The sequence below is a fragment of the Pararge aegeria genome, chromosome 21, assembly GCF_905163445.1.
Source record: "Pararge aegeria chromosome 21, ilParAegt1.1, whole genome shotgun sequence".
Classification (NCBI taxonomy): Eukaryota; Metazoa; Arthropoda; class Insecta; order Lepidoptera; family Nymphalidae; genus Pararge; species Pararge aegeria.
The window spans coordinates 7,350,421-7,375,178 of record NC_053200.1 but is presented as its reverse complement, the minus strand read 5'-3'; the positions used below and the strand labels follow the sequence as shown (position 1 = coordinate 7,375,178).

Genomic DNA, 24,758 nt, shown 5'->3' with positions numbered 1-24,758 from the left:
AAATCTAACTTTACATAGATACCATTTATTCTGTAGTAGCAGAGCTTTCTGTGGCATACCTCGTACAAGGAGCCTATGGGCCTCCAAACAAGGCTCATTATAGAAATTTGATAAATAGAGTTAATAGAGGTGTAAAATGACATCATTTCTGGAACTGGCACAATATTAGAAATCACGAATTACTTCTGAAAACACACTTGCGGTCTTTCCGGGGCGGTAGAGGTACCAAGTAATACATAGAATTAAATAATATGCCTTCAACAAAAATAGTATTGGAATATGCAAAAGCAGGTTCCACTTTTCGGTCATTAATACAAAAACAATAAAACAGATCCCTTTTTCCGATGAACCATCTCCCGACCAAATAAATTTGAAAATGAACAGGATTTTTTATAAAGAAGCTTTCAAGGCCAATTTTTCATAATTTAAAGTTATTTGCCGCTATAAAGAAGGTATTCTGGATAAAGAAAAAAAAAATCGAAAAAAAAACTTTGCAACCACTGCTGTGTATTGTTTATTACATGAAAGTATTTTAAACCTGGAGGTAAACATAAACCAGTTGTAATAATATAAAGTATAAAGCCTTATCTTAAAATAAATTAATTCATAAGCATGTAAAAAAAATGTAAAAAAAAAATTATTGAATTCTTGGGCAATGATGTATAAAAAATCAGACTTGCGATTTGAATAATAACTACTAAAAATAATTAAATGAAATTCTAAGTTGAAATATTTCGTTTATTAGAATAAATCTTAAACGGTTTGAATGTTTACTCATATTTTGCGCATGGATCTGCCTGGCTGTTCATCGGGAAAATGCAGCTAGCTTTCTGGGCAACATTCTACGAGGGCATGACTTGTACAGTTATTAGCTAAGTAATATTTGTATGTAACATTTAAAAAGGTTGTTGTTCATTTTCGCAATAACTTAAATATTTAACAATGTATTTTCAATATTGTGGTAAGGACAATCATTGTCAAAACGATGGTTTCACATTTCCTGTTGGTGTTCTCTGTCTTCATTTCCATATGTTTCTTGATATAAATATACGAAAGTCAATAAAGCTATCATTCTCACATTACTTCAAGAAGATTCCAAACGTATACCTGTATGTCTCTAACTTACATTATATTACTACCTTATAAGATCCTGAGTGTGTTTTGTTTTAGAAACGAGAGAACTACAAAACCGATTTTGAAATGTCTTTGGCCTCAAGAAAGCTACATTATAATCAAGGTAAAAAAAGATAATATTTTCTAATAAGATATGAGCCAAAAATATTTGTAAATCAAGGCAAAAGAAAGAACCAACTAGCTTTATTCCGTCATAGATATGTACTATGTGCTACAAATCAAAGGAGCCTTTTAGTAGCTATATAAAATGCGTTTATGTCGAAAATAATTAAAAAGTTTAAAGGTGCATTTCAATCACCATAATTCTACTATATTTCTACTTAACCTTTACAAAATCATTTTAACAAAGAGAACCATAATAGGTATGTAGATACTTAGCCTTCAATACCTACCTAGATTTCTTTAAACCAGACTAAGTTTTTCTATTCTCATCATCAACAGAAATTATTACAAACATTACGCTTTGGAAATAAGACCAAAGAAAGCTAACTTATTTGTTTTATTTCCCCTTTTCAAAAGTTAAAAAAATGTAGGCCACTGAGAAAACCTATTAGCAATACCTACTGATATTTTCGTACGGTACGGACTTTGTATTCAGCCTTTGAATAGTATTTTTGTACATTAAACCATGAACTTGAACTTATATGGGAATCGATACTGATAAAATGTACCTTGTTAAACTGTCGGAGGGAGAATTTGATCCGGTTTTACATTTTGCTGTTTCGAACTTAAACTCATAAACAAACACTTGTCAAAAACGTTTATTAACAACAGTTCAAAACGTTTCAATTCAGCTTCCAAATGGAAAAGCTACGAACTATGCGTTAACTGAACTTTGTAAGCAAAGTGCTGAAATGTAACAGCTGTGAGTTTTATTCAGTACGTTATACGAAACTCGCAGCCTAACATAAAACGTGTATGAAAAGTTGGATGGATATTCAAACACATGGTGAAATTACACTTTCAATTGACTCTACCGTAGACTGTGAATTCAAACCATAACTCTATCATATTGTACCGTCTAATAAACGACTTAATTCCAAAAATTAAGCTCAATATGCTATATTCCGCGTAAAACAGGAGAATTTTTAAGGTGTAATTTTTAATTTCTTCAATAATTATACTTCATACCAAACAGACGTTCGGCAATGAACTCTTTACGCACGTTCAACACCGGAGCATCCTCAGGGATATAGAGTTTACAGTTATTCATTGTTAAGTCGTGTAAAATGGTTGCATTAACATTTATTTATTCAAATCCGTAATAAGGTGCCAATTGATTACGATTTGGAACCAATTGGTCTTTTCTACAACTACAAATCCTTGCAGGGAAGCGGTGACCTTTCTGACCCTTCTGGGGCACCGGATTCGATTCCCGACTTGCAACTGTTTTAAGCAATTAAATATCAATTATTTTAACGGTCAAGAGGAACATCACGAGGAAACCTGCATGCTTAAAAGTTTTAAAAGTTGTCCATGCTGTTCTCAAAGGCTTGCGACGTCTGCCGATCCGCAATTGGCCTGTGTGGTGGAAAACGGCTTAAACCATTCTCATTCTCAGTGAAGACGACTTCACTGGCGTAGCAGTCGACGCTGTTTTTTTAAGTTGGAGTTTCGGGGTTTGACAACCAGCATTAATAATTTCTGAACTTGCTCTAGTCTGGTCAAGTGTGCTCCAGCTGTGGCTAGTTACCTCCTTAGCGATAAAGAGGTGCCGCTACGAGATTTAGCGTCGCGATAAACGATGCGTGCAATTAGCGTACGAAGACGAGTAGAAACCTATGAGGGGTATGGCTATAATATAACTGCCATATTCTCTAACAGACCGCTTTTTTATCATACACGATTTAATTGTAATACTTTTTTTATAGAATTTATCATCTAGTTTTATTTATTAAAAAAAACGATGTTTCATATTCGCTTTTGTAAATAAAGAATTCAATGAAAACCAATCCTTCTAAGGCTAGCCACCAATTCGAATAGAACTTTCATGAAAGATAAAAACAATATTCGCCGTCAGAAGTTCTCTGAATGTATTCAATGATCATAATGTCATTATTGAAAAATGCAGGATAAGCAAAAGCCGCCGAAGTTCATTAACTGCAAATAATTATAGTTAAAATTGCTTTTGTGAATTAAATAGTACCACTAGCAGATAGATACCATTTCGGAAAATTTATGATAACAAAAGTTAATTTAAAATAATAGCAAATATTAATGTGAATAATAATTGTGATAGCATTTAAATTTATCGACGATTTCGGTCAGGTGCAATATATGCTTTTTGACACAGGAACCGCACCTGGTTGGAGCGGATAAAAATTCACTCTACGGCTCTTTAATTATACCTAGGTTAAAACAGCTGGCAAAAGTACAACTTTTCACAGCTTTCAACACTGTACCAAGCTTAAGTTGGGTCTAGGATGGTTCCGCCAAATATCAGCTTGATACTGGATTCAGTTGATTGTCGAGCTAGGAGACTCATCAGTAAGACATTTGGGACACTATCGCAAAGTCACTTGACTATCCCACAAAAATCTAGAGTGCCCATCATCCCATATACGTATCAAGGGGTTTCCCTCAAATCAAGAGTGAATGGGCAACTTCTCGACAAGCACACTCCATTAAAGGCAATCGTGATTGAAGCCAGAAGATCTGGTCTATGAACTTTCTTTGTCAAACTCCCTGGCGGTTGAGAAAAGTGCTAATGCGCTATGATATAGGAGGTTCCGGGTGTCAGGGGAATTAATTTTTTCTAAATTTTATCTGGCCTTGTTTGGTAGGAGGCTCCTGTTGGTATCTTTTAGAAAGTGGACACAACGTAACCAGTAATCATTCATACGAAATATTACATACTTGCGATAAAAGGTTGAGACTTGATTTCAGAAGAATGGGAGGTTCGAATTGCTAAACGAACAAATAAATGTATCAACTTCACCTCTATTGAATATATTCAATACCAATACAATATACACCTCTATTGAATTTGGAGCAGTACCAACAAGCAATTAATCGTATTCTCATAGCAAGTAATGCCTGAAGTATAGGAATAATTTATCATGCCCACCAGCCCTAAACTGTATTGCATCATATAACAGAGACCGGCTATTCAGTGGGATGCAATAGTCCCATTGCTGGGCGTCACCGTCTTGACCTTGATCCCACTTCATAAAACCTATGGCTACCGATCGACAGTAATTTAAATTGGTCAGTTCATATAAACCAGGTAAGCAAAAGTATGCACTATACTGTTCATTCATTGAAGAGGCTTAAGTTTTTTCTTTCACTTCATAGCAAATGTATGTTGGCTCAATCTCTGTTGTTTCCATTACTTGATTACGCCGACGTCTGCTATTTGGATGCCACTGAAGAGCTACTTGAAAAAGTTCAGAATTTGTGCATTCGCTTCATTTTCAAATTGCACAAATTCGACCAAGTTTCTTATTTACGTTGTCTTTTAAAATGGCTGGTTATTCGTTTTCCACGGAATGTGCATATTTTAATTGTCATTTTCAACATCCTTCATAATTTGTCTTTTCCCGATTATTTGTGTGAGCGTATAAAGCTCAGTTTCCGTGTCAAAAAATCCTCTTCATGTCCCTTCACATAACACTATTTTCTAACAAAAAGCAATCTCCGTCCACGCTACACACCTATGGAAGTCATTGCCTGAAAATATTAGAGACAGCCGATCGATGCACTCATTTATACACAGAGAGAAAGAGCTATCTTTCGTTGTCGTAGTATATTTATCACAATATTATATTGTACGTAATTTATTTTCAAATGATTTATGTATTAGTATGTAGAATCTTGTTAATAATTAGACATATTGTATATTTTTAGAAGTTCCCACTAATTATATGGTACCTTTATTTGACCTATACCACATTATAAAATCGGCTCTCAAGTAAATAAGTCATATCAAGTAAATAAAAGAAAGCTTGTCTCTTATAGAGATAGATAAATCACTTACGAGTCCTCAGAGAGGTATTATTCCAACCATTTAGTTTATCCACGTTTTAGACGCCAATGATTATAACATAAACTTATTCGAAGCTTATTATTATGCGAAGCATGTAAAGAATATTCATCAATGTTTCCTTAAAATTTTCCATTATTTCCTTTTCCCTTAATTTTACTTTTAATGAAGGACCTCTGCGGTCAACCCCCTACAAAGGAAGTAAGAATCATAAAAGCAAAAAGCACAGATAGACTATGTAGTCACATTTTTAAGTGAAAAAAATTACACTTTTCACCATTTCTTTAAATCGATTTAAATTTAACGATTTTTCAGATTTTTACACGTTGATATTGTTACAATGGTTACAAGCTGCAATTTTATAAATAACGAAACAAAAATTATAAAACTGATATTTCCTCCAAGTTTGACCTAAACTAAAAAAAAAGAACCAACTCTTGAATAATAAAGCAACAAGCTGCATACAGATTACAATTGGCTGCTTTAGGAAACATATTTATCAGGCAATGTTCTGTCACTTTTGCTAGCTTGCTTGCTTTTTAGTCTTATAATAAGTTAGGTTAGGTTATCTATTCCGGACATCCCGAATCGTTTCAATACAATTACCTGAACATGTTTGAGTGAGGCCTTATGAAAAAAAAAGTTTTACGTTTTACTCCTGTTTTGTTAATATAAGTACCCATTAGGAAAGTTAGTAGCTTTTTAATAATTTGTGTAGCATTTTCACTTCTTTATTTATTGGACTTGAGGGCTATTTACCATCGGTTTCTGGTTTCGATACAGTCGGAACTCGTCGTACAAATTGCCGCCCTATGATGAAAATGAAATGAAAATGAAATGAAATGAAATGAAATGAAATGAAAATACACTTTATTGTACACCTAACAGAAATTAAATTATAAACAAAAATCATCAATCTTAGGAGTTGGTGTTAAGACTCATGTACCATACTCTTCAGACTGAAACACTGCAATGCTGCTTGGCGACAAAAATAATCATAGTGGTATTACTTCCGCAGATGAGTTCGAAAATATTACGATTTTATAATGACAGTTTTATGTGACATCATACATTGACGTCCCCCATATAACGAGTACAATTAAAAAACAGGAGCATTAAAAAACAGGAGCATTAAAAAACAAGAGCAGGAGAAATATTACTGATTTGAAGCGAGTTTACTACAGGGGCTGGTTGAATAAAAAAAAAACAATAAAGTAAAATACCTCGTGTTAAAAAGAATAAAGTAACATTACTCTGAATGCATATGTAATAAGTATGTTTTCGAAACTAACGGCTACATTTGTACTTCAGAGTGTGTCAACTTGTCAATAATATCGCTAATATCCGATGTCATTAATTATCCCGTCATATCGATCTACCCTTAATGGATTGCCTATTCTGCTAAATGAAGTATGAACAATGGTAACGACTGTTTCTGAATACATCGTTCATTGTATTTTATGAGATAAGTGACCTACAAGTGTAGGTACATATCCGTCCGTCCGTTGATCATCCTTACTAAAATTAAAAAAAAAAAATCTCAGGACTTGTTCGGACGTGAATATAGACGCCATGTGGGGACGGTTTATCAGAATAACGTTGTCAGCATCGATACTCTTCCTGTGTCGTATGAGGCGTCTAAAAGAATATAAAGAAACACGGGCAGCAGGGTCCTCTATACTACTAATACATCTACCGAACAAGTGAAAGTACAAGTGAAATGTAGGTACTTTCTTACTAACAGCAATTTTTGCATTATAACCGATAGTAACATAATAAATCAATGCTTATAACATTTTTAATAGAATTAGAGAAAAAAATTAGATCCAGAAAATTGCTATAATGTAACCCAAATGAGCAAAATTTTGCCAATAAAATTCATTATTCGGCGTGCGCTGAGTAAACTATTGATGGTACGTAAAAGTTATGTAACTACTACATGATTAAAGTACTTATAATATATACTTAAACTTATACTTACTTACAAAATATCCCTAGGAAAATTAACGGTTCGACGGATTTTTAAAATACCCTAATAAACGCGAGCGAAGTTGCGGGCAATAGTTAGTAAAGTACAAAAGTTTATTACACATAATATACATTCCCTTGTTCATGCCTCAATAATTTTGATGAGAAGGAATTATTAATGCTTTGAATAATAACGCTTCCAAGTTTAGTAACAACTATACTGTATGTTTTGAATATGTTATCTACTATATGTAACACCTGTAACATTTGTATGAATAAGTACAAAGAGTAAGTACGAGTAGATCACGATGGTTTTAATTTTATTTTTAATACTAGCAGACCAACGCGGCTTCGTCCGCGTATGAGTCAATCGGGAGGCTAGAATAGATCTGATGCTAAAATAATAATCATTGTGAGCTATGTACCTACTATTATTTTAAGTGGTATACTGAGTAAGTAAGTTGTGATTATTTTAGTTAATATTTAAATACATATATCCATACATCCATCATCACCAATTTTCGCATTTATAATATTAGTAGGATGGCACGCCTGCATTCGATCGTTGTCCAATACCAATACCAACAATATTCATCAGATCTTCATTAAAATTAGACGAAACATGCTTGATAGTATACACTTTAAAATAAAAAAAGAATTATTCAAATCAGTTCAAATTTAACGGAGCAATAACGTAAAATTGATAAACATTTTCATCCCATTTCCTGGAGGAAACTTACGTTTTATGGGGACCAAATTTTATTTAAATCCGTTCAGTAGTTTCACCTGATGCCCGGACAGACAGACAGACAGACAAAAAATAAATAAAAATCTGTTTTGGACTTAGTATCGATGATTTTAAAGCATCCCCCGTTCAAAATTTTCTAAATATTTTAAATGTACAGAAATCTTCCAGTTACAGTTTTATTATAAGTATAGATAAACACTAGCACTTGGTTGTAATCACACCTGATCATCATCACTTCAAGAACAGGTCTGCGTGTGTGTGTGTGTGTGTGTTTCTGTGGCATCGTTCCGATCGGATGAACCGATTTTGATTAGTCTTTTGTTTGAAAGGTGAATTAGTAGAGAGTGTTCTTGTTTGGTGAATGCCGGGTCAAGATGGCCGCCGCCACAAAATGGCGGATTACATTTTTTTCCAAACTTTCTCAATATGGGTATGAAATGAAAGGGCTTGACCAAGCAAATGATTCAAATGATCGTAAATGGAAAATCATCGCCTCTATAGGGCAACATATCTTAGGATATTCAATTCGCCGTGTTCATCGATCGGAGGCGTAAGTGTTAAGCTTCATTCGCCTGTTATACCGGCAACCACGCCCTTCAGACAGTTAAACCTCAAAGCTGCATGGCGGCCGAAATAAGTAGTAGTATTTTCCCAGATAAGCTCTGTCACAAAAAACTACTATAGTATCCTTAGTGAAATTGTTCATGAAAGTAATGTTATGAAACTAATTGTATGCCACTAACGTAAATATAATATAGTTGACTGTACAATTAACGAATTATTTTTTGATGATGAAGTTGTTGTTGAAACCTGGCTAAGTTTGTTGTGGGCTCTTATTAGACCAGGGCGCGTTTGGAACCCTCCTAGCTTTAGTTTTAATTTAACGAATACAGTTACCACCATCACTAACATAAGTGTAACATGTTAATTGTGAACGCTTCATAAGTGCCTGTAATAAGGTCTACATGAATAAAATATTTTTTAATTTGAATTTTGAATTTGTTCAAAAGCAGTCGGCTCCCCTTTCATTTAGCATAAGATATAATCAATGATCGTTTAATTATTCAATGTTTATATTGGAAATAGTAAATTGCACCCTTCCTGGCCTCTTAAAACTCGGTAGAATCTGCCTTCCGAACCGCGCGGTGCTTAAATCCCTACAAACAAATAGACAACGTTTCAAAAGTGCTTGTCTTGCTACTTGAAATAAATAAATTTTGATTTGATTTAAAACGAGCTTTAAACTATATTCCACGAATGAGTTATATTAGTGCCATTATAATCGCTTTTGTAGACCATACCCACTTAATACTATCAACATTATCCGTTAAGTATAACATTTATTTGATGTAAGGTGCGTGCCAGGGATTGGACTCGGTAGCTCCAGAAGACAAGCCAAAGTCTTACCCACTAATCCGACACTGTATGTGTGTGTTTATGTCATGTGGCATAAAGTGAATGAATGAATAAATTTTGAGTTTTACTGTACACCGCGAAAAAGAAAAGAGCAAGTCAGATATAGATAAAAATTAGGTAGATATTTTTATCTTCCAGGCTAACAAAGCCAAAAATGGAAAATTGTAATAACAATAGACGCAGGGGAGATAAGTATTTTTTTAAACTGCGTGACGCGTGGCGAACGAGCAGGCTACTGTCTGAAACTACTGGACTATTTGCCGTGACCCTGCTTTCTGAGTAAAAGGCTGTAGGTTCGATTGCCACAACTGCAAAATGTTTGTGTGATGAACATGATCTGTGTCTTGGTGTTAAATATGTTTTATATGTTATATATTATTTAGTAAGTATTCATCAGTCAGCTGAGTACCCATAACACAAGCTACGCTTTCATGGGGCTAGTTGGCGATGTGTGTATTGTCGTATTATATTTATTATTTATTAATTCCAGCTGAGTCGGTGTTGAGAATTTGGTGCGTGAACGCAATACTGTTAACGGTTCTTAATTGAAAATCGAAAACGCTGATAAGGTCTACAATTTCATACTAAGTTACTGTTCTATCGTACGGTTTCACTATAGAAATTTAACCAGTGAGCCATACAAGGCGCGGGATATTGTCGAAATAAAATAGGCTTACTATATATGGGCAAAACCCACCTTGATAATAGGAATTGGGGGAACTACTAAATTAGCTGTGTTGTGTGTGTGTGTTAGTCGTCTCGTGGTCAATAACAGAAGCTGAGACTCTTATATCCGTATAACAATGTAACATTTATAATTATTTAAGTCCTTGTGTGTAAAAATAGATGACACTACTTTCAAAAGGTATTCGTCTTTTCTCTTACAGCGCCTTAAGCTTGAGATTCAATTAAATAGTTGAATAAGTCAAATCAATGTTAGTATATCTGACCTTATAAAACACGATAACATAACAATAGCGATCCCATTCATCATTTCAACCGATTGAAGTCCACTGCTGGACTTAGGTATTTTGTAGGGAGTTCCGCTTGTTTTCAGCGGCTCCCAGCGACTCGTTTGATGTCGTCGGTACACCTCGTTGGAGGCCGACCAACGCTGCGTTTACCTGAGCGGGGTCGCTATTCCAGCACCTTGGAACCCCAACGTCCATCAGTTCTTCGAGCTATGTGCCCCGCCCATTTTCACTTCAGTTTTGCGACTCGCTGACTCTGAGCTATGTCGGTAACTCCAGTTCTTCTACGGATCTCCTCATTCCTGATTTTATCACGTAGAGATACTCCCAACATAGCTCTCTTCATCGCCCGCTCCCATTAACACGTGTTAATAAAAAACAAGTTAATGGAATCGCTTCGTTGATGGGATTGTTATGTAATCGTGTTTTATTAGGTCAAATTACGAAATATTTACATTAAATTATGTAATTTTTTTTGCGATGCCACCAAAACTAATAAACTACTCGTAATTAAATAAAAAATAGGATCTTGTCCCGCTATTAATCATCAAGCATGTTCATATTGTGCCCACACTGGTTTTTTTAAACACATCTGCTAAATTTATATCAAAATACTACTAATATTATTTTACATATTAAATGTGTTAGCTGTTTGTCAAACAGCTAAAATTTTGATATTACATTTTTCTTGCTAAAGGGATAGGTCAACCAAATATTTGTTTTAAATTCTGAAGTCTTGTATACTGTTTGCGAAGTAATTTGTATTCCTGTTTTAGCTTTTACTATCTCTTTAACATAAACAAATTCTCCGGAGAGTTTGTAATTTCAATATGTAAATGCCTTGGTTAATCTCAACGTCAGATGTTATGGCAAACAAAATTCTTGCTAGGTTCACTCTCTTATCTGTAACATAAGTATTCGGGACAAATTTTTTAAATAAGATTGTTAGATTCGAATAGAAACATACTGTATTCCAGGTACCAAATATAATATTATTAGCGAAAAATAGGTTCTAAACTGTACAAATCATAAGCTTTTACAATATATTATTTTGTAATTATTTTTTTTATAGTTATTATTGACGTAACAAGCAGATGGCTCAATTTATAGTTTGAGGAAACCATCCCATGTTACAACAACCGCGCAACATTTCGTAGCGCTTGCAAGGTACATCCACCTTGCCTCCATCCATCCTTCCACGCCTTGTATCCATCCATCCATCAACTTCACGACATGCATTATCTAATCGGCTGTATATTTTAAAAGTAGATAATAGGAAATAATAAATGTATACTAATACTATGTTATATAATATCAAATATTAAAATAGATTTATTAACCTGACGATCTTTAATAGTAACTAATTATTCTGACACCTAATATATATTTCTACTAACACTAATTAGAATCCTGATATCGTGTATTTGTAATAGTTATAAGGGTCAAACTGTTTGTTATTGCTATGCCCTGACAGAGCTTCATGACTATGTGAAGGCATGGATGCAAAATAAATAAATATAAATATAAATATAAATATAAATATAAATATAAATATAAATATAAATATAAATATAAATATAAATATAAATATAAATATAAATATAAATATAAATATAAATATAAATATAAATATAAATATAAATATAAATATAAATATAAATATAAAATATAAATATACACGGGCAAGCACTCCCCTTGGCGGCAATATCAACTAAAAATAAATATTTCCTACAACATTTTTAATTCGGTGCCATGTAAAAAGTAATGCCTTTTGTAGCATTGAAAGTGTCTAGTAATTTTCTACAATCATATCAAGTTATAATAGTCAAATATCCACTGCTCATAAACTTCTACAAAATATTGCTTCCCCGAAGCCGGGTAGTTACGGGGAAGCGGGGGAGCAATGGTTTAGAAGTTGTCTCGGCTCTTCATCAACTTAAAATGGGACCACCTCTGAGTTTTGACAAGCCAAACAGAAAAAAAAACATCAAAATTGGTGTATGAATGGCGGAGTAATCGCGTAACAAATATACAAAAAACAAACATAGGCAGAGGCGAATTTAGAACCTCCTCTTTTTTTAGGTTGGTTGAAAAAACATTAATGCAAAATTTAAGATCTTTTTAGATCAAGACAAAAACACTTAAAACTCTTCTTAGTTTTAATTAATTTCTTTCGTAATAATTAGGATATACATGAAATGAGAATTAAAATAAATACTTATGTTATTAAGTTCCACACATTCACAAATCCATTTCAAAATGGCTAACTAATTGAATCATTCGTTAAAAGCCAAGTCTGCGAAATGAGATCCTTGCCCATCGAAGTGCGGGTGAAGAGTTTTTTTCATCGGTCTATTAATCTTCAAGGACCATTGAAAACGTCTTTGATAGGTTTTTTATTATGTCGAGTTTTAACCGAATTCAAAAGAGAACGAGATTGTTATAAATTATAACGGAACGCTAAACTACATAATGTTAATTAATTAACGTCTTTGAGACCGTGTCCATACAGCGTTACTAATATATTCAAATAATGATTCAGAAAGGTTTGAAACAATCCAAACTTTTTTGTTTTGGTTGACGGGGGAAATCTTCTTAAAAGATATAAGTGGGATATGTGTGATTTCTAACCACTAAAACCTCCTCGGTCGCCAGCCTCAGTACATAATCTATTCACTATTTCTTTAAATCTATAAGTGTTTCTGTGTGTTTCTTTGGAAAGAAAAATAAACTTTAAATCTTTAAATGTGGCCATGTGTTTGTTTGGCAATTTTGCAAAGTCTAAATAGTCTAGCAACATGGATACAGAAAGGATATAGTTTAAGATTTGGAAAATAAACTTTTTCCGCAGAGTTTTTATCAATCAAACAAATTTGCTTCCCATTAATCACAAGATAAAATTTGTCACCTGTGTTAAGCTTTGCAGAAAACGTGATCTAGATAATTTTGCAAAGCCTATATATCTTAGCACCATGGCTACAAACAGGATACATTTTAAGCTCTGGAAAATAAACTTTTTCCGCGGAGATTTTTTTAATCAAACAAACTGGCGGGCTAGTAGGTTGTAATAGGTATGGTAAGCGAATCACATTTCAAAAAAGTTTTTTTATCTAAGCTCCTAATTTTTTCCAAACAACAGTAGGCGAATCCAAATTATGCAAATATGGTTTCTACAAAATTTAACTACTACTGTATAGACAACAACGTGTGACGGCTATATAATGCGTAATATATATGCGTATATAATGCGCAGGTATGGGAGAAGAGCACGCAAAGCGCTCGTATGAATATTGGATAGAAGCAGGCGTTACTTTGCGGAAATCCATAATAAATATACCTACTATGAAAATTATTTTTCATAATACCCTTCGTATGAGTTAGTTGAATATTGACAACGGAGGGATTTACTGAAATCTGTTGCCGCAATTGGCATATTCTTACAAACAAAAGTTATTACGTTGGTAAAATGATATATTATCATGATAAGTGCTTCTATATTGCCTTTTCTTTTGAGTCTACATTGCGGAAGCATTATGAGTTAATATCCCAATGACTTGAACAAGTCTTATCCCTTTTATTATTCTGGTTTTTCCGCAAGTAAATAAATATCACAAAATATGTCGTTTTATACTTGCATTTGTTTATTTTTATTTCAAGAATGTAATAACTTAATTCATAGGTATATCTCCTACTTCAGGAAATCTGTAGAAGAATGACACAGCTGTGGTTTCAGGACAAAAGACAGTTGCAAACAAGAGTTGCAAGTTGCAATGGGCAAGGCAATATATTATAGCTCGGAGAATCGATGGATGCTGGGGTCGCAAACTGTTGGAAATGCGATCCTGCACCTGTAATCTCAGCGATGGTAGCAGTAAGTACTACCACCATGTTATGTGACGACCGATTGGCGAAGTGGGCAACGACCTTGCTTTCTGAGTCAAGGGCCGTGGGTTCGATTCACACAGCTGGAAAATGTTTGTGTGATGAACAGGTTTTTCAGTGCCTGGGTGTTTATATGTATTTTATAAGTATTTGTGTATATTATTCATAAATAGGTATTCATCAGTCATCTTAGCGCCCATAACACAGGCAACGCTTACTTTGGGGCTAGATGGCGATTTGTGTATTGTCGTAGTATATTTATTGTGTGTGTTCGGTTCTGAAGGGCGTGTTGACTGGTGTAATTACTGGCACACGAGGCTTAACACCTGCGGGACGTGCTCCTTGGTGACCCTGTGAAGTGTTGCTCTGTTAATTTTATTTTATTTATTAAGGCCCAAACAGTATACTTAATACTTAATATATACGGCGTAATAAGTACAAAGAAAATAACACATACACCAATTAAGTAGCCGCTAATAAATCTAACGAATACATTAAAATTGACAGCAAACTTATAACTTAATTATGAAACTTTAGAATATGGGCTTACACATATTATTGACAGATAATGTAAATAAGAGAAGACCCTTATTAACAATATCCATCAAAGTGGATATGTAAAAACATAAGTAGTACTTTTACGTAGAACAATTAGAAGTTAGAATTTAGAATAAAGATGTTTTTTTTTTTTATAGGCGATGGTTTTCAACTTACCATCAGGTTGGCCATCTGCTTGGTTCATCACTCCCTATCCCTATCCCTACTACTACTATATTATTATAAATGGCAATGTAAGTTTGTTTGTTACGCTTTCACGCAAAAACTACTTAACCGATCCTCATGAAACTTTGTTGGAAGTGTTAAAAATAATATGGGATACTTTTTATCTCAACATTAATCTCGAATCCTTTGCACCATAACTCCGACAAATTATAACTGATTTAAGTAATTGTTTTTGTACTATAGAGGTTATAATATGTGTTTAATTTTGCCTAAACTTTGTGTAGATCTGATGAATGTGGTTGAAGATAGAGGACAGAACTCCTCAGCGGACAGAAGCAAACCGTTCATTTAAGGCTTTAGCGATACTGAATACTTATTTTTTTTAGAGCTACAACTAAATTGAATGCCACATCAAAAAACAAAATCAAACGCAAACGAAGTCACGGGTAACAGCTAGTAATTACTATAAAAAAACCTCTGTTTTGATGGACAGACGATATCAAACGAATCGCAGGTAGTCGCAAGCCGCAAGTTCTTAAGACCAACGAATTTAGAACTCCATAAGTAAGACCTACGTCCAGCAGTGGGTATACGGTATGCTGGTTAATATAAAGATGGCGAAAAAATATTTCGTGCCTTATAATAAAAATAGTGGAATATAGTTGCTATCCCTAATGTAATTGATTAACTTGGCTTAATTATCTTGAGAATCCATCGCCTAGGTTTTCCTAAGTCTTCAAATACTTTAACGGAAAGACGACTTGATTTCGTACCATTGCTAATCAAAAATGATATGATCCAGTTAATAAAAATTTAAAATCCTTATTTCATATCGCAGAAACGTAATGCTTGTTAGAGGAATAATAATTTTAATTGCGTATACTTAATATAGCTTGCGTCACATAAAATAAGCGCTGGCGATCAACCTGCGCGGCACACAATAATTATTTATATAATACCATTTGTGAGCAGTTATTATATATGTTAATTTTAGTATGTAGGTAATCATCAACAAATTCGTGCTCTCTGACTGAGCTATTAATTCGGCTTTAGAAACAGTTATTTATCAACTAGTAAATTAGCCTTTTTCATCCAAGATAAGCCACAATAATTATGTCAAACATAAAATACATGCAACGCAAAATAAAATAATGTTAGACAAAATAAATTAATTGTGAAATAAATAAGTTTAGCAAGAAGATGTTCTGTTCCCTTTTCGCGCAACTGTTGTAGTAATGTGGCGTTAATGAGATTTTGCGTCACATCGTCTAATAAACGATATGAACTTTGCTCATATCTTCGAATTTTCAATACAAATGTTAAACATCTTTGTAAGTTAAACCAAAAAAACCTTCACGGCAAACGGCAACGGGTGCCTCTAGTGCCCTATTTACATATATTTTTTTTCTGTTATAAATTATTATTTTACAATAAACTATATATATCGTAACGTACTGAGATAAATTATTAATTTTAATTATGAAACTCAAGTTTCGGGATTGTTAGTAAGTATTTATTAAATTAAAAATAACGTTGCCTACAGCATAGTTATATTAAACTCTCTCTCTTTTAACGTGTCTTGACTTATATTTTTACGACTAAATAACGTTTATACTGCTATAAAAGTATGAAACAGGTAAGAATTATTGTATCTTGAAACATTCAGGGAGGTAGATTTTCAGATTTATTTTCACGATATACTTTTATACTTATTAAGATATAAGGCAGTTATAAAAAAATCAAAAGTGTCAGGCTGGGCAAGATTATAAAATTAATTTACTAAGTAGCTTTTATGACGGTTATGGAAGTACATAATTTCATAATTTACAGGCCAGAATATAAAGGTCTCAAGGTAAACTTTAAATTGAAATCTTTAAGTACTTTATAAAAAAAAACATCATCAACAGTCACAGACTATTACAAATGTCCATTAATATAAACAAAAAGTTAACAGGAAGTACACAAATGAAACTAAAATCATAACATCGTAAGCTAAAAGTTTTAAAATCTTTATGCTATCAATAACTCTCTAATAATCTACTCTTGATTTTTTTCTATTAATTATGTTACTTACATTATTCCCTCTACCGCATTCCAGCTTCAAAACGTCACAAAACAAGTTATTTCACACAATACAGTATAAGTCAGTAATGGCGACTGAAGGCAGCGTGCGGGTCGCGCGTCCGTGATCAACTGATCAGCCCAGCCACTTCACATTATGTACATTGTACGGGATTGCGGTACACCAATGAGCCTGGAAAAACGCACATCCGATTTCCTTTTAACGATGTTTACGTTTAGCTTCATATCAATGTTTACAGTCCGGAATTCGGTTCAAATGAGTAAAAGGTTGCATGATCAATCTATTTTTGTTTTTACAAACTTTTATTTAACTTGCTTCACGATCATATTTTTTTTATTCCACTACAAGTTGGTTTAGTGATTGTATTCTCATCTGGTTGTAAGTGATGATGCAGCCTAAGATTGTAGCGGGATAACCTGTTGACAGACTAATTATCTACTTATCCCACCTGATGAGAAGTTGAGAACCATCGAGTATAAACAGAGCAACACTTCGCAGGGCATGCAACCATTATAAATAAATGGGCTAATAAGACAGGGATGCGGAAACCAAAGCAGTGGAAAAAAGAAAAGAGATGGACGACTTAAGGTGGTCAAATTAGAATAGCAGCATACGGGACAAACATAATCTTCTGCATTTCGCTTATATTAGTAATCTGCAATAAATTAATATGAGTTTGTCTTTCTGTCTGCTTGTAGCCATCTACCGTATAAACTATTGAGCTGATCTCAAGGTAATTTGAAATTTTCTTTCCTGAAGCTCTCTTTCTTCTTCTTATACTTTCTTTTATATCTGGAGCAAAGGAACTACAAGAAATCTTCTCAAGCTCACAGGAAATTAGGAATTCTATTGAAACAAAGTCACGGGCATCCGCTTAAACCATCTTGAGGTGCACAATACTACTAATACTTTTTATTATGGTTTAAACAATTATTTTGATGTTTTATAAATCAGATGGAACATAAACTTGAGCTATGTTTTTCTGTCTTATGATCACCTGGTAACGAATAAATCATGGAACAGATTTTGACGTTCTGATGGAGATAGGAATAAGCGTTGTCGGGATTTCTTTTGATTTCAACAAATCAAAATTTAATCGCGGATGAAGTCGCACTCGCAGGCAACTGTTAGTATTTAATTAATATATAGTGCCGTTAAATAGCAGCTTCAGAGATACAACTTAACTATATATAAACTACACATTATATAAATATTATCAAAAATAAATCGAAATGAAAATAGAAGCATAATAATAGTCAACATAATGAACAGAAATTGTTTGAGTTAAATTCCTAAAAATTTTCATTTAACGATGGCGAAGGTATATTTAGACATGCCATTGGAAAACTTGAAATAATTTGTTCAAAGACATTAATTAAGTCGAGGTTACTACGCAATTGATGAATTTCTTAATGGACAAGATACTTAGAGGCCATTAGATTGCCTGCTTTCATCTACAGTAGATACAATAATGATAAATGTTGTTAAATTTAATTTAACAAGATTAAAGTATTGAGTTGTATTCTAGCTATATAAAGATTCACAATTCATAAATAATTAAAAAGATTACACAAATTTGTAACTTTCTGATACTTGGCATTTCTAAAATAGGTCCGTGAGAGAGAGAAGAGAGACTAAAATCAAGAAGTTTAGAAAATTTATTGGATTTTCAATTTTGCCCGAAAAAGATTTTATTTGAGAAGATCATCTTGGTACATAATTAGATCTCTTAACAGTCACAGACCATTTATCTCAAAACTGTCCCAAACCCATGCATGCTCTGTATATATCATGTATCATGGATTTTTTTCTATAATATAGCATGTATTATATTCATTATAATATATGCTTGACGGCCGATTGGCGCAGTGGGCTTCCCTGCTTCCTGAGTCCAAGGCCGTGGGTTCGATTCCCACAACTGGACAATATTTGTGTGATGAACATGAATGTTTTTCAGTGTCTGGGTGTTTATCTATATATTATAAGTATTTATGTATATTATTCATAAAAAAAATATTCATCAGTTATCTTAGTACCCATAACACAAGCTACGCTTACTTTGGGACTAGATGGCGATGTGTATATTGTACATATTTAAAATTAACTTTTCATTATATTCACACACTGACGTTTTCACCGATCAACCCGACATTGGCGACTTACCTTGTGCCCAGTTGGTAAAGAATCAATGCTAATATACAAGAATTTAATTGAATCTTTATTAATATATAAAATTGAAATATAAATAAATGACATTTTCTTAGAACTTATAAATAATGCTTATTATAAATTCAAAAAGAACATGAGATTCAGCTTCATAATTAGATTACTATGGTGGTTGCATGCATCAAAGTTTAAATGAATTCTCTCAATAAGCCTTTGAGTATCGGATCCATGTCCCCCACGCAAGCTTTGAAGTACTGGGTTTAACGTTAATTGCCTGAGAGTAGACCTACAAAATATATTTAAGAGCTTATTCGCAATCAGTTGCTAGTACACACAAAATAACTATTTTCACCTTTACTCGTAATGTAAAGTATATTGAAGAAGGAAATAGGTTACTTTTTATACTAGGAATTCTACAGGTTTCCACAGTGAAGTCGCAAACGCGAAAAACTTACCTAATTACTCTACCTACTGGAGTTTCAATAAATCTGTCTATATAAAATTGTTAAAAAATTGTTAGATGAAACCTGTACAGCGGTTTAAGTTCTAACGCTCATTGAATTTTATCAGTTTAGAAGTTTAGTAGAAATAACTCCGGAAATTTTCAATATTTTCAGCTTCTCACGATGTTTATGCAAATTCTTGTTCAAGAACAGCAAACTAAATCATCTTAACGATTTAGCGCGGATATACAGTTAGCTTTGTTCAATGAAAATAGGTCTTGATTGTACTTTTTTAGCAAAGTAGGTCAGGATCAGTATAGAATTACGCTTCGAATAATACTTAGGCCTTCTGGAGTAACCGAGTTCGAGCCTCGGCACCTTTATCCTAGTAAACCGAAACCGTTTTCATGGGATTAAATAATGCTTTTGTTACTTATGTTTGACCTAGCGACAGACCTTGACAGAACTTCGCAGAAAGATAGCTTGCATCCTGGAGCCAGATATGAGAAACTTTTAAGCCCGAATAACGGGCGCCAGTTTTTTATATATTAGGAATAGCGGGCAAGATAAATAAATACATCAATTGTATAATGAAATGATTACAAGCCCTTTAAGTATTTAGAAGGGAACCATTTGTGCCTATTTTGTGATATAAGAAATATCGTTCTTTCTTCTTCTTTAGGTGCCTCTCCAACTAGTGAAGGTTGGCCGTCAGTTTTTGATACTTTTCCTTTTCTCTCGCGAGGCTAAACAGCTGGGCGGCACTCGCGATCCCAGTCCACTCCCTTATGTTGCGCAACCAAGACTTCCTCTTGCGACCGATGCGTCTCTTTCCAGCAACTTTGCCCATCATTATCAGTTGCAGTAGCCTGTATCTATCATGCCGAAGCACATGTCCTAGATAAGCAACTTTTTTCTTTTTGACGGTCTTCCAAAGTTCGCGCTGACAACCAACTCGTCGCAAGACTTCTTCATTGGTAACCTTTTGAGTCCAACTAATTTTCAGCATGCGTCGATAGGCCCACATCTCGAATGCTTCTAGACGTTTCCTGAGATCCTCTTTGATGGTCCAGGATTCGCATCCGTAAAGAAGTATTGGCCATACGTAACAATGTAGAAGGCGTTTTCGTAATGCGATGTTTAGGCGGCGGCTAGTGAGCACTTTTTTCATGCTTTGAAAAGCACTACGGGCGACTTCTATCCGGGTTTTAATTTCTGTTTCACTGTCCCATTTTTCAGTCAGCCAAGTGCCTAGATATTTATACCTCTGCACTCTCTCCAATACTTGGCTAGCCACTCTAATCGTTGGACCCAAATTTGCATTATTAGACACTACCAAGACCTTTGTTTTCTTGATGTTTATAGTTAGACCAGCCTCTACGCTACACTTATTGACACGATCAACAATCCTCTGTAGCTCTTCCTCCGTGGACGCAATTAAAACTGTGTCGTCAGCGTACCGTAAATTGTTAATAATACGACCATTAATCTTAACACCACAGTTTAAGTCTTCCAATGCTTCTGCCATGACTGCCTCCGAATATAAATTAAAAAGCACGGGAGACAAAATACAGCCTTGTCGAACTCCTTTCTGTATCTCTACCTCTTTGGATACTTCGCCCTCTATACGCACTGTAGCCTTTTGGTTGTAGTACAGGTTTCGTACGATTCGCAGATCTTTTCCATCTAAGCCTATATTCCTGAGAAGTGCTCCAAGACGGTCATGCTTAACCCGGTCAAATGCTTTTTTTTTACCGATTTTAGCCAGTCCCCCGGAAGTTCACCGGTGTCATACACGAGGTTCATAAAATTAACCAACGGATCGAGATGTTCGTCTTGTATTAGTTTCAGAATTTCTATGTGTATTCCATCTGGTCCTGCAGATTTTCCAACCTTAGCCTTACTAAGAGCCTTGACGACTTCATCCTTCAGAATTGGTGGGCCTTCGTCTTCTTGTTCTAAAGACCAACTGTGACGTCTAGAATCATCTGCAAACATAGTTCCAATATATCGTTCCCATTGGTTCATCTTACTGACTATGTCTATGATAGGAATATTGTTTTCATCCACAAGCTGGTGTTGCTGTTGTGTTTTTTGACCAAGCATGGTTTTGATCTCCCTATGTAGATTGAATGAGTCATGCTTTGCATGAAGCTTTTCTACATATTGACACTTGTTGCTATACCAAGATTGTCTTGCAAATCGCACTTCTCGTCTAATAACTCTATTATAGTGGTTATAACACACTTGGTCAGAATTTTTGTAACTACGTCTTTTCTCCATGAGTTGATATATTCTGTCTGTCATCCAAACTTGTTTCGGAATCCAATTGGGTGCAATAAGGTTTTTGTTAATGTCATCTATTCTCAATCTGAGATGCCGCCAGTTATCTTCGACAGAATGTGGTGGTCTTCGCTTTGCTTCAATTGCCCACTTATTTATTTCATTAGATACCAGAGCTTTGGTTGGCATTGTTTTGATTCTTCTAATATCAACTCTGTTAAAAAGCCGTTTCCTTTTTATCTTCTTAAGAGTACAAGATAATGTCGCAACTACTGGGTTATGGTCAGAGTTAACATCCGATCCCGGATAGGTCTGAGCACTCTTGACGCAGTTTTTGAAACGGCTATTAATCATCAGGTAGTCAATTTGATTTCGGACAATATGTTCCGGGGTATGTTGCGGTGATGTCCAAGTGTACAGCCTTCGGTCTGGTAGTTGGAAAAAGGTGTTCATAATGACAAGGTCTTTTTCTTGACAGAATTGTACGAGAGTATCACCTCTGTCGTTACGAACCCCTAACCCATGTTTACCGACGACTCCTTTAACTTCACCTTTGCCCACCTTAGCATTCATATCACCCATCATAATGTTAATCTCGTGTGATTTCGTTATTTGAAGCAATTGTTCCACTTCCCTATAAAACTGATCAAGCTCGGGATCTGCTCCTTCTTGTTTCCTAGTAGGAGCGTAGAGTTGGATAGAGTAGAGTAGAGCGTAGAGCGTAGAGTATTAACGTTTCTTGGTTTTGCCTGTATTTGAAGCATCATGGCGCGATTTGACACTGGGACAAAATTTATGGATGATTTTATTTGCTTGACGTTAATAATTATTCCCACACCATATTTGTTAGACGATTCATTAGATCCAGAGTAATAGAGCACATAATCCTCATCTATTCTGTGTGAACCCCTATCTTTCCATCTAACATCGCTCAGGCCGAGTACATCGATGTTAAGCCGTTTTATTTCCTTACAAACATTGTAGATCTTTTCTGGACTTTTAAGGCTCCTTACATTCCAGGTTCCTATCTTATATGCGTTTGTTTCCGTTTTAGTTTTACGCCAGGAGATTCTTCGCACCCCTGTCCCATTTAAGGGACGCCCGGCACTCGGGGCCACTTTCTTTTTCGACTTTTCCATGATATGATAAATGTCAAAACTGACAGACTAGGGATATATAGTGCAGTGGTTTCCCGTTGCCTTCTGCACCAGACTTTTTGGGTTTATTTGAACCCAAGGTTATTGAGCCCTCCTCTGACCAGTGAACCGATCAGGTATGTATGGTTTAACCGCCATTGTTCGGTCGCCAGAGCCTCGTCCGTAAGAAATATCGTTAAGAATTTATAACTGTTTTATAATGCTTTCGCTGTCGAGTCAGCAAATTAAAACGCTTATACTTCGAAGTTCTTTGTAGTAAGATTTTAATTTCGGATTCTCTGTTCGTCAGCATTGTTGGTCTGTTTTATATTAGAGGCTAGGTAAATATACTATGTTTATGTACAGAAGATCTACGACGCAAGCTATGGTATGGCAGTTTTTACGCAACATCTTACAGGAACGCTTAATCATTTGCACACAATATTCACGAAGTGCCATGTTAACATAATTTGAAAGATATATATTAGTATTTTATAAAATAAATAAAAAAATTATAAATTTATACCAGGATATCACAATATATGTATGGTGAAATATATTTTTAAAGTTTGTCCAAAAACACACTGAATGCAATATCTGAATTAATCTGATTAATTTGTATCATATTCGGATCCCGAAAAATTTACGATCCAAGGTTCACGGAGAGCGCTATTTTATTACCTTTTTATGCTTTACTAAATGGCTGAACGGGTTTCAATGTAAACGTATAAATAACTTGGAATAATAGCTATACAGGATACTTTTATTCCAAAAATGTACGCAATTCATAACGGATATATTACGGAGATATATTGCGCATTTCTGATAATCTCAAAGCTCTTCATACTAAAATGTCCGTAAAGATTTTTATGAACTTTAGGTCTTTGAATATTATGCAGGATATTTTTATCCCGAAAATCTTTCTTCAATTATAAATGAGACAGTTGGTTTGTTAGTTTTATAACCTTCTAAACTGCCTTCTAACAGGACACAAAATGCAATCAAATTAAAGCAAGGGAAAGTGAGCTTAATTTTGTGCAACATTAAGTATATTTTTTATTAAATCTGTGAAAGAAGTCGATGAAAAGTAGACTCCGAGTTGCCAACTTGTCGAATATTCGGAGTGATAGTCGATGCTGAACTGATCGGCTAGCATAGCAGGAAACAAAAAATAATTCCCGCGATTAAGCCAATCACAGGCAGATGATTCTAGACGTCACAGGCAGGGTGGTAACTAGCCACGTCAGAAGCCTTCCACTAGACAACGAGGAAATGTGTAGAAACAACAAGAGGTTATAGGTTATGTAACGCAATAAAAAAATCTAGAATAAAATAGAATTACTTTATTTGCTGGAATGTGGTACATGATTTTTTGGTCTTACAATGATTATTTGTGACTCCTCAACACTCAACTAATGCAATATTATGCAAAAATTCGAATACAACTAATCTTGGACATTCTGCAATGGCACTCCCAGATTTTACTAACTTCAATGATTCTACTACACTTAATAATTAATAATTTTTATATCATTTCAGAGTGTTCAATAAACACACCGTGATTATTGGCTATTAAATTTGAGGATTACCATCGGTTTCCCTACGAACCTTTCATAGTATCCTGGTTTGGAAACACTCGAATAACCTGATAATTCCCTTTTAAAAAGCAAAAAAGAGTTTTCGAAATTCGTTTACAATTGGCAGTAAAACCCGTGTAAACGATCTTGGCAAATTGCATAATGATAGCATACATCCTGGAGCGGACCTTGAATTGGACTTCTCATCCTGGAAAAGCACTTGTGCTTATAAAATATAGCCTTTGT

General features: G+C 34.4%; 2 protein-coding genes across 3 annotated transcripts in view; both read right to left on the bottom strand.

The window, feature by feature from the left end:
• The window catches only part of LOC120633494 (G-protein coupled receptor dmsr-1-like), a 45,213-nt gene extending 28,203 nt beyond the window's left edge, over window positions 1-17,010 (bottom strand). Inside the window, exons 1-2 of one of the 2 annotated variants that reach the window (XM_039903705.1) lie at window positions 16,899-17,010; window positions 840-842 (exon numbers count right to left, since the gene is read on the bottom strand). The gene's annotated coding sequence lies outside the window, so the exon portion shown is untranslated. The remainder of the gene's footprint in view (window positions 1-839; window positions 843-16,898) is intronic. The other variant, XM_039903706.1, reaches the window with a different exon arrangement.
• A 4,198-nt stretch (window positions 17,011-21,208) lies between these two features.
• Window positions 21,209-22,384, bottom strand: LOC120633418. The gene has a single exon (XM_039903625.1). The coding sequence runs from the start codon at window positions 22,382-22,384 to the stop codon at window positions 21,209-21,211; it is 1,176 nt and encodes a 391-aa protein (XP_039759559.1).
• Between the last annotated feature and the right edge of the window lie 2,374 nt (window positions 22,385-24,758).

Coding starts and splice junctions, on each gene's coding strand:
- LOC120633418 (XM_039903625.1), bottom strand. CDS start 22,384: ATGATGGGTGATATGAATGCTAAGGTGGGCAAAGGTGAAGTTAAAGGA.